A 13436-nucleotide genomic window follows, 5' to 3' on the forward strand; every position below is an offset into this window, starting at 1 on the left:
CCTTAAGCTGCCCTTGGATGGTTCAGAAATTCTTGCACTGATCTTGAAGATGGAAGAAGTCTGCCCCCTTTGAATTCCCCCTCACCTTTATTTTCCTCCCTGCTCTCTTCCTCCTCTGAAGGTAGGAAACCTGAGATCTTGTATCCACCAGGTTTCAGAAATGGGAAGGGGTAGGCCCCTCTATTCTAGGCTTTGATGTACAAGAGTTTCTAATTACCCCCTTGAAAACAGGTTTGAACACCAGGGACAGTTTTGAGTTGTGCCTTTTTCCCCCTCTGGAGAGCAAGTTCTAGAGGAGGAGGGTGACCCAGTAGGATCCCAGTTGGAAATAGGTTACATATCTATACAACCCGCATTGTATAGATGAGGAAACTGAGGCTCAGAGGTGAGGCATCTTGCCTGGGATCTAGAGCAGATCTATGTGATTATTAAATCTTTGCCTCTTTCATTGCCATTGGCCAGGACTTAGATTGCACTGGGAACTGGGCAGACTCAAATTTTAGCATTGAGAGGGGGATCCTGCCCAGCAGGATCCTAGTGTGTGTGTTGTGTGCACGGAGAGTGGGAAGTCTGATCATTGAGTGCTCTCTTGATCTAATACTGTGTTGATTGCACTTTTTTTTTAATAAGTGTACAAATAACTCTCTCACTCATTCACCACATTCAGCCTCACACCAAGCTTTTGCCCACCTCAGGGCCTTTGCACTGGCTGTTCCCTCTGCCTGGAAGGCCCTTCCCTCTAAATATTCACCTGGTTGATTCCTTTCTCTTTAGGTCCAGCATAACTGTCACCTCCTCCAAGTAGCTTTCCCTGAACTCTCCATCTTATCATCACTTCCCCTCAGCACAACATAGCTCTTACCACGATCTGTAACTCTGTTTTTATTTAATTCCTTGTTTCTTGTCTATCTCCTGCCCTAGAATGTTGACCTCACAAGACCAAGAATTTTTGTTGTTTGTTTCCCATTGCTTTATCCCTAGCCCCCAAAGTAGTGCCTGGTAATAAATATCTGTGGAAAGAAGGAAGGGCAGAAGGAAACAAAGAAATACAGACTAAATGACTAAGGGAACAAATGAATGAATAAATATACATATGTACGGCTAAACAAATGAAATGGGAATAAAAGGGACTTTGGGGGAAAAATGACCCCAAATTCTCACATTTGGTAGGTAAAGAAACTGAGATTTAAAGAAACAAAAAGACAGTTATTTTATTTTTGTTTAAAAATCCTTGAATGAGGAGAACTGAGACATTTTATATAAAAAGGTCCCTGGCTATTGCTAGGGTGAGTGTGTGTGGGAGGAGGCCAGTCAGAGATAACAGCATTGGAGGGGTGGGTGGGAAAGAAAAGGGGCTTGGGGGCCTGGAAGTTAAGTGGAGGGTGGCGAGGAGGGCTGCCAGGGGAGCCCAGCACAGAACAGCAGAGGTGGTGGTGATTCAGTCGTCCCATTCATCATCATCATCATCATCCCCGGCCTGGTCCTCCCCTTCGTCTGGAGGGAGAGAGAAAGAGTGGAACTCAGGATGGGTAGGAGGGTTCAAAGGCCCTGGAGAGAGGAGTTACTAGGGTCTGGGAGGTTGGGATTACTAAACCCTGGGGGCTGAGATCTCCCACTTGGAAGTTATATCTGAGGTTTGTGTGTTGGATAAAGAGACCTCTTAAGAGGAAGGAGAGTTAGGGGCAAGATAGGGACTATAGCTGGGGTCTAGGTTCTAGTTGGAGGTGAGGTTAATATTATTATAAAAAATGTGTGGTTAGTTGGGATATTATTGTCACACAAAGGGTTACTGTTAACAGGCTTGTCACTCAGTGGAGCTGATTTAAATATTAGCAAAGGTGGAGGAAGTTACAATGTTGTTTTTTCATAGTGTGTTAATGTTAACATTGTTGACACAGAATGGGGTTAGTGATGTCATGGTCAAAAGATGAGGTTTGTTATAATTCTGTCATATAATGGATTCCTGTTGATCTGTGAACAGACTCCTGGGTTGATGTCAGTATTATTGTCAAAGCTGAACTTTAATTATATTATTGTCACACAGTAGGTTGAGGCTAATACTCTCTCTTTCTCTGCTCTGCTCAGTCGTGTCCAACTCTTTGCGACCCTTTGGACTGTAGCACACCAGGCTCCTCTGTCCGTAGGATTTCCCAGGCAAGAATACTGGAGTGGGTTGCCATTTCCTCCTCCAGGGGCTCCTCCTGATCCAGGGATCGAACCCACGTGCCCTGCATCTTCTGCATTGGCAGGCAGATTCTTTATCACTGAGCCACCTGGGAAGCCCTAATGACAATGTTGTTGATACATTAAGGGACTAACTTTAACACTATTGTAAAAGATTGAATTAGTTATAATATTGTCACTTAATGAGTTAATCTTTTGACACATGACATTAGAGTTAACATTAGTGTCAAAGAAAGGGTTCTTTGTAATATTATCATCACATAGTGGGCTAATGTTAATACTATTGAACATATGGGATTAATGTTAATATCACTGTCAAAGAGAGTTAATCATATTACTGTTACATAATGACAGTTAACACTGTCAAAAAAGAGACTGCTACAGATTCATGTTCATTCTCACATCAACAGATGGGCCTAATTGCTGGAGGCTGTTGGGGGTGTTTTTAGGTCAACACTAGCTGGGAACCAGAGCCACAGGTCCTGGCAGGATGGGCTCTGAATGGCAGGCTCACGGGGAGGGTGCACTCTCACCAGAGGAATGGATGGCTTTGCTTCTCTTCTGCATCACGTGCATCAGGGCACCCACCAGCCCCTCTGAGCTCTGAGGTGGTGGCTGCAGCGCTGAGCTCTCTGGGGCCCCAGGGGTCTGCAGCAAGCAGGATCCAGCACAGAGGGCTCAGGGCCTGTGAGAGGAGCACTTCTCCCCACCCCTTCATCATTCTTTCTCCTTCCACATACTATAGTCGCCTTGAAACTCACCTCTCCCCACCAGCCTCCCAACTCTATCAGTGAACCCCCAAATCGTGGGACCCCCATCACTCTCAGCCCCAGCCCCCTACCATCCTCACTTGCACAGCACACCCCAGAGTCCCAGTTCCTCAATCCTCCATCACACTGGTCCTCACCTTGTTCAGCTGAATTCCCTGCCGGATTTGATCCAAAAGTGCCCCCCGACCCCCACCAGGGGCGGGGCCCCCCACAAGCCCCAGAGAAGGAGGGGGTGGGGGAGGGATTGGTCCATCCCCAGAGCTGGGTGGTGGCGGCGGCGGAGGCGGTGGTGGCGGAGGCATGGGTGGTCCACCCCCAGCTCCAGGGGGTGGAGGGGGCGGTGGCACAGAGCGTCCAGTGGCTGGAGGGGGTGGTGGCGGAGGGCCCCCTCGGCCCGGGGGTGGGGGTCCCCGGGGAGTTGGTGGGGGAGGAGCACCTCCCGAAGGTACAGGGGGCAGAGGGCCAGAGCGACCCTTGTTACTCCCCACAGTTGGGGGCCGGGGGGGCTGGTTCCCTCCTCGGGATGGCGGTGGGGGCGGTGGAAGTGGTTCTGAGGGGAAAGACAACACATAGCTATTATTATAGTTTTCTTCAGAGCCTCAGTTTTACTCACTTGTAAAATGGGTACCCCAACCGACCAACTCCTGATTCAAGCAGTATAGGGGTTTCTATGAGGACTGAGAGCCTGCAAGGTATCTCTTAGAAATCAGCTACCAGGGTTGGAGAAGAAGAGGTGATCCAGAAAGCGGGGGGCTCACCCTGGCGCCTCATCTCCTTCCGTACAGCTTCCATCCCACCCTGGTTCTCAATGAAGTCATAGATAAATTTGGAGGTCTCAGCATCGGTGAGCTGGGCATCACTGATTCCTGCCCTTGAGAACAGGCTCCGCAGATCTGGGTCCAGGTTGTTCACCTTCCCAGGAGGAAAAAGGCCCCGGCAAGGGTCGGGGAATAAGGTGGGGAGGGGAGGGGCACAGATTATCATGGGGTCCACCCCAGAGAGGGATCTGAGAGGAGGGTGGGAAGGATGGGGTCTGGGGGTAGATCTGGAGCTCTGGACTATGGAAGGGTAGGCAGGAGTTGAGTGGAGTCCAGGGGACTCTGGAGTTACTCACGTCAAATCCATTCTGGGGATCCCACCCCACGTGGCTGACATGTCTGAGGGAGGTGAGGAGACCCCAGTGAATCGCCATGGCTGTTCCTTCCCTCCCTTCCTAGTGAAGCTCTCTTGCCCTCCCCTGCCCAGAGGGACTCTCAGGAGCCAGAATTAATGAATGAGTCTTAAGTGAATAAATGAGTGAGAGTAGTAGTTATGGAACTAAAGAGGGTTCACAGTTTGTGGTGCCTATCTGTCTGCCCATCCCTCTTTCCACCACCCATCCACCCATCTATTTGTCCACCTAGCTGTTCACATTCACCTGTCAGACCACTGATCTATATAAATTTGTCTCCCCATTTATCTGTCCACACACATTTATTTACCCATTTGTCCACCAGTCTGTCTTAACCCATACTTATCCATCCACCCATCCATCTACCCATATGCCCATCTTTCCATTCATTCACTCACTTGACTACCCATTCAATCACACACTTCTATGTAGCCACTGAATTGTCCTTCATCCACATATGTGGCAACCTGTCCATCCCCATCCACCTTGTATATGAACCCATTGGCCTGTATATCATTCTGTCCACATACTCATCCACTCACCCACCCATCTACCTACCCACTTCCCATTTACCCATCCGTTCGTTCTCCAACCCAACCATTCATTCATCCATCTATATATCTACCCATCCATCCATTCACCCACCAGCCTAACCAGGGAGGGACTAGGTTGAGTGGAATGCCTAGGGAGCAAAATTTAAAGAGGCACTCACTCTTGGAGTCCTGGATTATAGTTGGGTGATGTGGTGGAGAGTGACTGCCTGTGTAAAATTTGCAATCTTGGTGCCTTTGGTATCTCTCCCTAGTCCTGGCTTTGCACTCCCCCCGCCCGCCCCCCACCCATCCACTCATCTGCCTAATCTCTCACCTACCCATCCATTTTTCCATCCTTCCATTCACTCAGCTCTCCTCCTATCCACCTGATCTCTGCTCCCCCACCCCCAGGATCCATGGGCCCACTGGAGAGAGGTTCTCACTTGAATCCACTGGGTGCACCAATATCAGACTTGCTGATCTTTTTCTTCCCTGAGCGTTTCTTATCACTTGGGCTAGGCCCAGGTGCTGGGAGCGAACGGTATCGTGAATTCGTGATGTCTGGGTTCTGGATGTCCACTGTCACCAGCCCCAGAGACACTGGGCTGGCTGCTGGGCCTGTGGGGAAAATGGGTGACTGGGCCATTGACCTATTTACCTACCAACCAGAGCATAAGAGTTAGAGACAGGAAGACGGTTGGGGGAATCAGTGTGTTAGATGGTCATGGAAGGAGTGGGTGAGGGGTCCAAGTAGGTTTTATGGAGAAGTGGGTGGGTAGGTCCTGCACACCATCCATACATTCACTGATTCATTAATTAATTTACTCACACTTAAGTATTGACTTATCTATTCACTGGCTCATTGACTAATTTGTTAAATTATTCATTCACTCATTCAATCATTGCTTTCTCCATTGATTGAAATTTAGTCACTTATTCATTTATTCACTGTTGAATTCATTCCATCACTCATTCATTAATTTACTCAATCATCCATCCATCTATTCATCCATTCACCCACATACCCATTCACCTACATCTATATACCCACCTGTACATCTACATCCTTCCATCAATTCATGCCCCCATTTAACCATCTGTCCACCACCAATCCATCCACCCACACATCTATCCACCTATTCATTCACCTATTTATCACTGCACCCACCCATCTACTCATTTATCTACCCACGCCCCACCTGTGTATCTATTCACTCTCCCACTCCTTCCATGACCATCTAACACACTGATTCTCCCAACCACCTTCCTGTCTCTAACTCTTATGCTCTGGTTGGTAGGTAAATGGGTCAATGGCCCAGTCACCCATTTTCCCCACAGGCCCAGCAGCCAGTCCAGTGTCTCTGGGGCTGGTGACACCTGCCCACCCAGAGACACAGGGAATATTCAGCACTCACCCCCTTGGTCTCCACCTGGGTGAGGGGGCAGGGGTGGGAGTCCTCCTCTTCTCTCTGGGAAGATAGAATGAATAGAGAACTATCACAACCCTGCCTCAGTTTTCTGCGCTAGCCCCTTATTACTCCTCCTTGCACTAGAGGACTCACCTTCACTGACTGGCACTGGTGGAGGCGGGAGCTGGCGCCTGTCTGTGGAGAGACAGGAAATCAGAATCAGGAGAGGGGCTTTTCCAGCTCCCCACTCTTGCCCTCACTTCTGCTCAACCTCTTTCCCTTCCCCAAGGCCTCCTTACCCCCGCTTTGCCTCTGATTCCGTTTTTGTATCTTCTCCTGCACCAGGTTCCGGAAGGCCTCGGCCTCGCCCTCGTTTGCAAAGTTCAGCCCCGCTTGGCAGTCCTGCACATGCCTGGGGGGTCAGCTGCCTTCCAGACCTCCCCACACCTTTCCCCACTCCTCCTTGCACCCCAACTGAGGCCCAGGGTTTAGGTGGTCACTTACATCTCCAGCAAAGGTGTGGAAAAAGGGGGTGGGAGCAGAGTAGACCAGCTGTGAGTACAGCTCCTGTTCCCACAGCAGCCGGCCAGCCTGGAGAGGGGGGAGCACACTGACACCGAGGCATGCCCTGGGTGGAGGGCCTCTGTTTTCCAGATAGGGAGCATGGTATACAAATCTGGGGCCCCAAAATCTGATTTGGAGATTTCCAGCTCAGAACTGGAGAGTTGGGAATCTAGAAGTCAGAAGTGGAGGACTGGGGTACAGAATGGGAGTCAGACCCTTCAGCGAGAAACTTGGATTTGGGGTCCAGATGTGGAATAAGGGGACTTGAATTTGAGGATTTTGGACTCTAGTTCTAGGAAACTGAGTCCATTCAGAGAATCTGTCCCAAATCCCCCCCTTATATGGGGGCCTTCATTAGAGCAGGTAGGGTTCCAGTATTAGGAGTTGGGATTGAGATTTGAGGTTCAGACACACAGACTTGGGAAGGTTTTTTTGGAGGCAGTTGAGCCAATTTCAGGTTTGTAGAGCAGAGTTATGAATTAGGAGTTTGGTCAATATTTGATGACCCTGGGATCTTGATGTGGTTCTACTGGATCTATCTTTATCGGTTTAGTGGGATGACTTTGGGGTTTATGCTTGGAAAATTTAGGTTAAGGGTTTGTGGAATAGGTTTTTGACTTAAGAGCTACCTCAATATTTAGGTGATTAGGAGTTTTCATATAGGAATTCTGGGATCCAATGCTGTGGGCTTAAAAGGACAGATTTGGGGTTGAAGATTCAATGGCATACTTAGGTTTGGGATTTGTGGAATATATTTATGACTTAAAAGCTAGGCAAAATTCTGGAGTTCAGGAGTACTGATGGGAGGTTTCTGAGACCTAAAATGTGGAGTTTCAAATAGATATGAGGTTCAGGTAAAAATATAGTGTGTGTGTGTGTGTGTGTGTGTGTGTGTGTGTGTGTGTATGGAGTTTGTGGAACAGATTAGATTTAGGGGGTATACTAATATTGGGGGTTATAGACCTTGACACAAAGACTCTGGGGTCAGTCATCACAGGCTTAGAAAGACAAACCAGAGGCTGGCATCTGGATAAAGTCTTTGGTTCTAGGGCTCAGGGGCTTCACTGATCTGTCTGAGGGCTCAGGGTTATGGACACAGATCTAGGTTTATGGGTTGAAAACTGGGTTGTCTGTCCAGTGTGGGGGGGGGGCAGGGATCACCTGAAGGCCATAAAGGCGGATGAAGTAAGACTTCTTGGGATTATCCTTCACGAAGCACACAGCCCCACAGTGTCCCTTGGTCCAGTGCTCGGCTCCAGGGGGCAGCGCCAGGTACAGCTGAACAACCGCAGTGGCCAGCGTCTGGGAGGGGAGAGTAGGACTCGTTGGAATCCGGTCAGGGGCAGCCAGAGGGTCTGGGAACCAGACCTGGTCCTTTCTTGCCCATGGCCATCATGGCTCCAAAGGAAGAGCCACAACCAGAGGGAAAGTGAATGAACATTGAGTTCTTCCTGGGATTGGTGAATGGGGTTAAGTGGATTCTGAAAGGAGATGATGGAGAGGAAGAGGAGGAGAAGGAGAGGAAGATGGGAAAGATGAGGAGAGAGGAAGGGGAGGAAAGGAGGAGAGGGAGAGGATGGGGAAGATGAAGAGGACGAAGAGGAGGAGAAGAGGAGGAGAGGGAGACAGGAAGGGCCAGAAGATCCCCAGCTCACCCAGCACTTCCGTCCGAGCATCTCAAAGAGTTGTTGGTTCTCATGGTCCTGGAGGAGGGTGGACGGGATGTTCTGCTGAACCCCTTGTCCTCCGCGGCCCCCAGGCCTGCCTCCCGAAGGGCCCCCACTCATGGTGCCTCCTGCCCTTGTCCTCTCCGGCTGGGCTCTGAGTGCAGGGTAAGAAGAGGAACTTCCGCAGTGAGCGGGGGAACAGGAAGTGCAAAAAACCACAAGGGAAACAAGTCCTCTAGGGGCCCCTCGGTAGGCCTGGCCTCCTCCCTTAGACTGGGGCCCTCCTCCATTTGACTGGTTAGATCCATCTTTTGGACCAGCTTTTGTCCTCCTTTCTTACTCTCTGGGGCCCATCTCCCTCTGACTTGTTTGGACCCTCCTCCCTCTGGTTGGCTGGCAGTGAGGGATAGGCCACTACAGCATTTCTGCAGTGCCACGGTGGGCAGTCATGGGCTGAGTGGCCTTCTTCCTCCCCAAAGCATCCAGTTACTCTGGGCCCAAGGTCCAAGGCTCTGGTGCTGAAGGGTTATTGCAGTAAAGATTGTCCTTTAATTACACAGCAAGCACCTGGGACCCCACCTGTCTCCTGAGACCCCAACTTGCTCACATCTGGCTCAACTTCCCCATCCCTACCACACCATCTCATTTAGTTGCTCTTGCTTCTGAACTTTTGAAAGTGTGTAATCTTTGGAGTCTTGTCTTTTCCCCCGCTCAATATTCTATGTTTTATTTACTTATTTAGGCTCTTTGCAGTACAAGGGTTTCTCTTGTTGCAGTGCAAGGGTTTCTCCTTGTGGTGTTTGGGATTCTCTTGTGATGCGAGTGCTTAGTTGCCCCTTGGCATGTCAGATCTGAGTTCCCCAACCAGGGATCAAACTCGCATCTCCTGCATTGGAAGGCAGATTCTTAACCACTGGACCACCAGGGAAGTCCCTCAACATTCTATTTTTATCTAACAAACATTCATGTAGCACTGAACATGTGTGCCAGGCACTCTTCTGACCTCTTTGAAAATATTGACTCATATAAATCCTCCTATTGGCCTGGGGGACACTCACTATTTTTACCATTTGATGGAGGGAAACTGAGGCCCAGAGTGGTTAAATGATTTCCCCAGTAGCTCTGAGCTAGCATGCCAGGCAGGTTGGTTAGTGTGCACTGTTCATCAAGATGCTCCACAGCCTGCTCTGTTACTAAGATTCATATTTGCCTGTAGCAGTAGTTGTTACTGCTATATAGCATTCTATTGTGTTACTATGTGTGCGTGTGCGTGCTAAGTCGCTTCAGTTGTGTCTGACTCTTTGTGACCACTTGGACTGTAGCCTGCCAGGCTCCTCTGTCCATGGGATTCTCCAGGCAAGAATACTGGAGTGGGTTGCCATGCCCTCCTCCAGGGGATCTTCCCAACTCCCGCAGGGATCAAACTAGCATCTCCTGTGTCTCCTGCATTGCAGGAGACATTGCAGGCAGATTCTTTATCGCTGAGCCACCAGGGAAGCCTGCATTGTGTTACTAGACAATTTGTTTATTCATATTCTCCTGTTAACAGATATCTGAGCTGTTTCTGGCTTTCATGGTTGGCAGCGATGCTGCCTTATTTGCTCCTATATGCATCTCCTGTTCCAAATAGGCAAGCACACTCTCAGGAGGGCAATTGGGGCATTGTAGGGCTTGCATAGCTCGAACTTTGACAGACTGTTTCCCCAAGAGAATGGCAGCTCAGTCCCCACCCCTCCCTGGACCTATTTCCCATTTGGAGATGTGAAGTTTTCAGGTACACATACAGCAGCTTGAGGGGAGCTGAGCATATCTGGGTTGTGTCTGGCATTCCCATGTACCTGGAGGAAAACAGCACATGTCAACTTGGGACCCACAGTCCTACCTGGAAACCTGTATGGCTCCCATGCCTGCAGGTGCCAAGCTTCTCTCCTAAGCCAAGGCTCAAACCCACTTGTGTTAGTTGCTCAGTCGTGTCCAACTCTGCGACCCCATCCATGGACTGTGTAGCCCGCCAGGCTCCTCTATCCATGGAATTCTCCAGGCAAGAATACTGGAGTGGGTAGCCATTCTCTTCTCCAGGGGATATTCCCAATCCAGGGATCAAACCTGGGTCTCCTGCATTGCAGGTGGATTCTTTACTGTCTGAGCCGCCAGGGAAGCACCATCAAAGCCACTTCTGGTGTGGCAATTCCAACCTCCCTCCCTCCTTTCTTTGCTCACCAACCAGCATATGGTGCTTCCAAGTCACTGGGCAGTTTCATACCTCCTGGTCTGGAGTCCCTTCCAGCCTGTTCACTAGGGCAAGCACCTGTTTTTTCCTTAGAAAGTCACTGCATTCATTCATGTTGACATTGTTTGTTGAGCTCTCACTGTGTGCCAGGCACAAACTAGACACTCAATAAATGTTTCTTGAAGGAATGAGTGAGGGATTCATATCTAATTTGATTTAGTGTTTTCTGATATTTTTCTAAGTGCCTCACACTTATGTACTTATTTCACATGCACAGACGACCCAAGGAGGTGAGAGCTTCAACTGTTTACATTTTACTGATAGGGAAGCAGTGGCCCAGAGTAGCTTTGCTAAGTTGCCCGAGGTCACACAGCTTGTGAGAGTTGAAGCTGAGGCCAGTTTTGTGAGAAATGGTTCCTAAACTCTAAAATGCCACATGGGGCCTAGGATGAAATTCTTCTGCTACTTTGGTCTTTTGTTTTCCTTCTTTCTCTGCTCCTAGATCTATCCCCTTTAAGTCTATTTCAGGGGGTTTTAAACCTCTGCTACATTTGCTGGTGATTTTGTAAATTAACATGTAAAAGTTGTATATTTCATGTTCTTACTTCTAAGGAGCAGACAAGTTTAAAATTTGTATTTTTCTCCAAATAAAAAACCTAAGTAGATTTATTTTTATTATTTTTGTCCCTGATACAATGAGTTTCCTCAGCCTGGAATACAGTGATTCATTAATCATTTTATGATCATTTTAAATCTTTTTCAGATTATTGAATTGCTCTGTTGACCTGCATTAATAATTTGGAGCTGGTTTAGTTTACTGTTATGTGTTCCCTTCGACACTTGCTTCTCTGCACTGGATGACAGTATTTGGTGAGGTGATGACCTCAAAGGTAATTTGCTCACCTGGGACTTCAAATAGATTTAAAAAACCCCAAAAACCCTAATCAAGCTTTTCCAGTTGTTCCCAGCAGGAAAGTGGATTGAATACTTACCACACAAGTCAGTCTACTGCAGCAGGAAGCAGACGTTCTAACTTACTTCTCAGTAATCCAGTGAATACCCAGGAACCCCCAAGAACCATGATAAGCCCAATGACTTGCACCCACCTGATGCTCTCCCATCAACCCCAAACTCTGTCAAACTCCCAGGGATCACCATATGAAGAGATATTTCCTGTTTATATCTTGTGCATATTTTACTTTATTTTGAGGGGATATTGCTTTTTTTTAAAGTTTTTTTTTTAACGTGGACCATTTTAAGTCTTTTTGAATTTGTTACAATATTGCCTCTGTTTTTTACGTTTTGGTTTTTTTGGCCAAGAGGCATGTGGAATCTTAGCTCCCCAACCAAGGATTGAACTTGCACCCCCTGCACTGGAAAGTGAAGTCTTAACCACTGAACCGCCAGGGAAGTCTCAAGGCAGGGGGAGCGGGGGGATCCAATATTGCTTAAAGATCCCCATTGCCATGCCTAAGTCCTGAGTAGGTAATAAGACACTGTCAGTGAAAAGACATGAGGGTTTTCTTCCACACCCTGGTCCTATTCTCCCCTTTCCTTCCTGCCCCTTGTGGTCCTCCCTACCCTTGACTGAGGGGTGTTTCCTGGGACTAGCTTAAGGAAACAGCAGTTCCCAACCCTTGGATACAATGCACCCTTTCCATAAGAAACATTTTGGGAAGCCTCTTTTTACCACCTTAGAATGACATTCATGGATGTTACAAGTCTTGGTGGTGTGGGGCTATCCCCCAGCATCTCAGGCCCCTGCCTGTTTAATGCCAAAACATCCCCATCATTGTGATAACCAAAGTCTGCCTACCAGCAATTCCCAAAACACACTCCTAGGGCAGGCAGGAACCAGACTCTTGTCTGTCTTGTTCATTGCTATATCCTTACCACCTAGCACAAGACCCTGCATGCAGAAGCTCAATCAGTATCTGTTGAATAATCACTGTATGGTCTAGTTACCTATGCTGTGACCTATTGCTCTCTTCTCACTGCCCCCACCTCCTCTCTTCACCTCCCTGCCTGGGGGGAGAGAAGAAAAACAGCTTCGAGTGTGCAAGAACCAGGCCCTCCCACAGAGATGTCTACACTGTTCACTGATGCTACAGCCAAAGGGATGTTTTAGGAGAGGGGCTGATTTCTAGTCCTGGTTGGGGTTGATTGAGGAAAGGGCGTGCACAGAAAAGCAGAGATGCCTGTAGGGATAAGAACTGCTCAGTGGATAGAGCCAAATTCTCGAGCCTTATAACCTGGCTCTGGCACTTATCAGCTGTTTATTTATTTATTTTTTTAATCTTTTTTTTATCAGCTGTTTAAAGTCTGGTAACCTCTCAGTGCCTTAGTTCTCTCATCCATAAAGTGGATAACAATAGCAGTTAAGACTGTTGTGAAGATTTAAATGAGATAATTCATGTCAAGTGACGAGGACAGAGCTTAACATGTTATAATTATGCATTGTTTGTTTTCATGAAATGGCTGAATAACTTGGATAAAGGCACTATCCTTCCCTCAGCCTAGCATTCTCCCCATTCCTGCTCCAATCCTTTTCTCACCCTCCTCCATTAGACATTTAAGTCCCACCACCATTGGTGGATATTTAGAGACCCAGAACATGGCCACCTTCTCTCTGCCCTTTCCCTACTTTTCCGTGCTGCAAAGCCCATGTCGGAGATCCATTGTGTGGGCCCAGTCACACTATTCTAGGGCTCTTCCCCATCAACCTCGGAGGTCCCACCCACCACGTTTCCTGCCCTACTCCTCTCACCTGCATGGGAAAACACGGTGCCAGCCAGCTCTCTCCATCCCTTCTAGGTTTGCGCTACTCATCTCGGACCAGCCAGGCAGCCAAAGGTCCCCTCCTAGTCCCTACACTGATCACAGCCTCAGAATCACCACCAACTTTCCC

The 13436-nt window shown here is 48.4% G+C and overlaps 2 protein-coding genes across 5 annotated transcripts in view; one reads left to right on the forward strand and one right to left on the reverse strand.

Annotated features, from left to right (window-relative positions):
• LOC147340426 (uncharacterized) overlaps positions 1 to 13436 on the forward strand; it is a 114116-nt gene that overhangs the window by 80326 nt on the left and 20354 nt on the right. Inside the window, exon 3 of one of the 3 annotated variants that reach the window (XR_015159566.1) lies at positions 11292 to 11423. The exons of the other annotated variants lie outside the window; for them this stretch is intronic. The gene's annotated coding sequence lies outside the window, so the exon portion shown is untranslated. Of the gene's footprint in view, positions 1 to 11291; positions 11424 to 13436 lie in introns of those variants that run through there. 3 annotated transcript variants of the gene reach the window in all.
• On the reverse strand, positions 1186 to 13411 carry WAS (WASP actin nucleation promoting factor). Of its 2 annotated transcripts, none has more exons than XR_015159558.1 (12): positions 13296 to 13411; positions 8287 to 8452; positions 7793 to 7933; positions 6572 to 6658; positions 6367 to 6469; positions 6221 to 6262; positions 6074 to 6127; positions 5102 to 5276; positions 3713 to 4111; positions 3092 to 3504; positions 2718 to 2832; positions 1186 to 1494 (listed from the first exon to the last, which is right to left on the reverse strand). XR_015159558.1 is itself a non-coding variant. In XM_086389029.1 (12 exons), the coding sequence occupies exons 1-12, from the start codon at positions 8416 to 8418 to the stop codon at positions 1439 to 1441; spliced, it is 1515 nt and encodes a 504-aa protein (XP_086245155.1). In that variant the 5' UTR covers positions 8419 to 8452; the 3' UTR covers positions 1186 to 1438. The 2 variants fall into 2 exon arrangements, 1 of the variants encoding a protein (XP_086245155.1); XM_086389029.1 differs by lacking the exon at positions 13296 to 13411 and having other exon boundaries at positions 3713 to 3866; positions 4069 to 4111.

Source organism: Bos grunniens, chromosome X (genome assembly GCF_055505025.1).
Source record: "Bos grunniens cultivar Pamir isolate PY7600 chromosome X, Bosgru_T2T1.0, whole genome shotgun sequence".
Classification (NCBI taxonomy): Eukaryota; Metazoa; Chordata; class Mammalia; order Artiodactyla; family Bovidae; genus Bos; species Bos grunniens.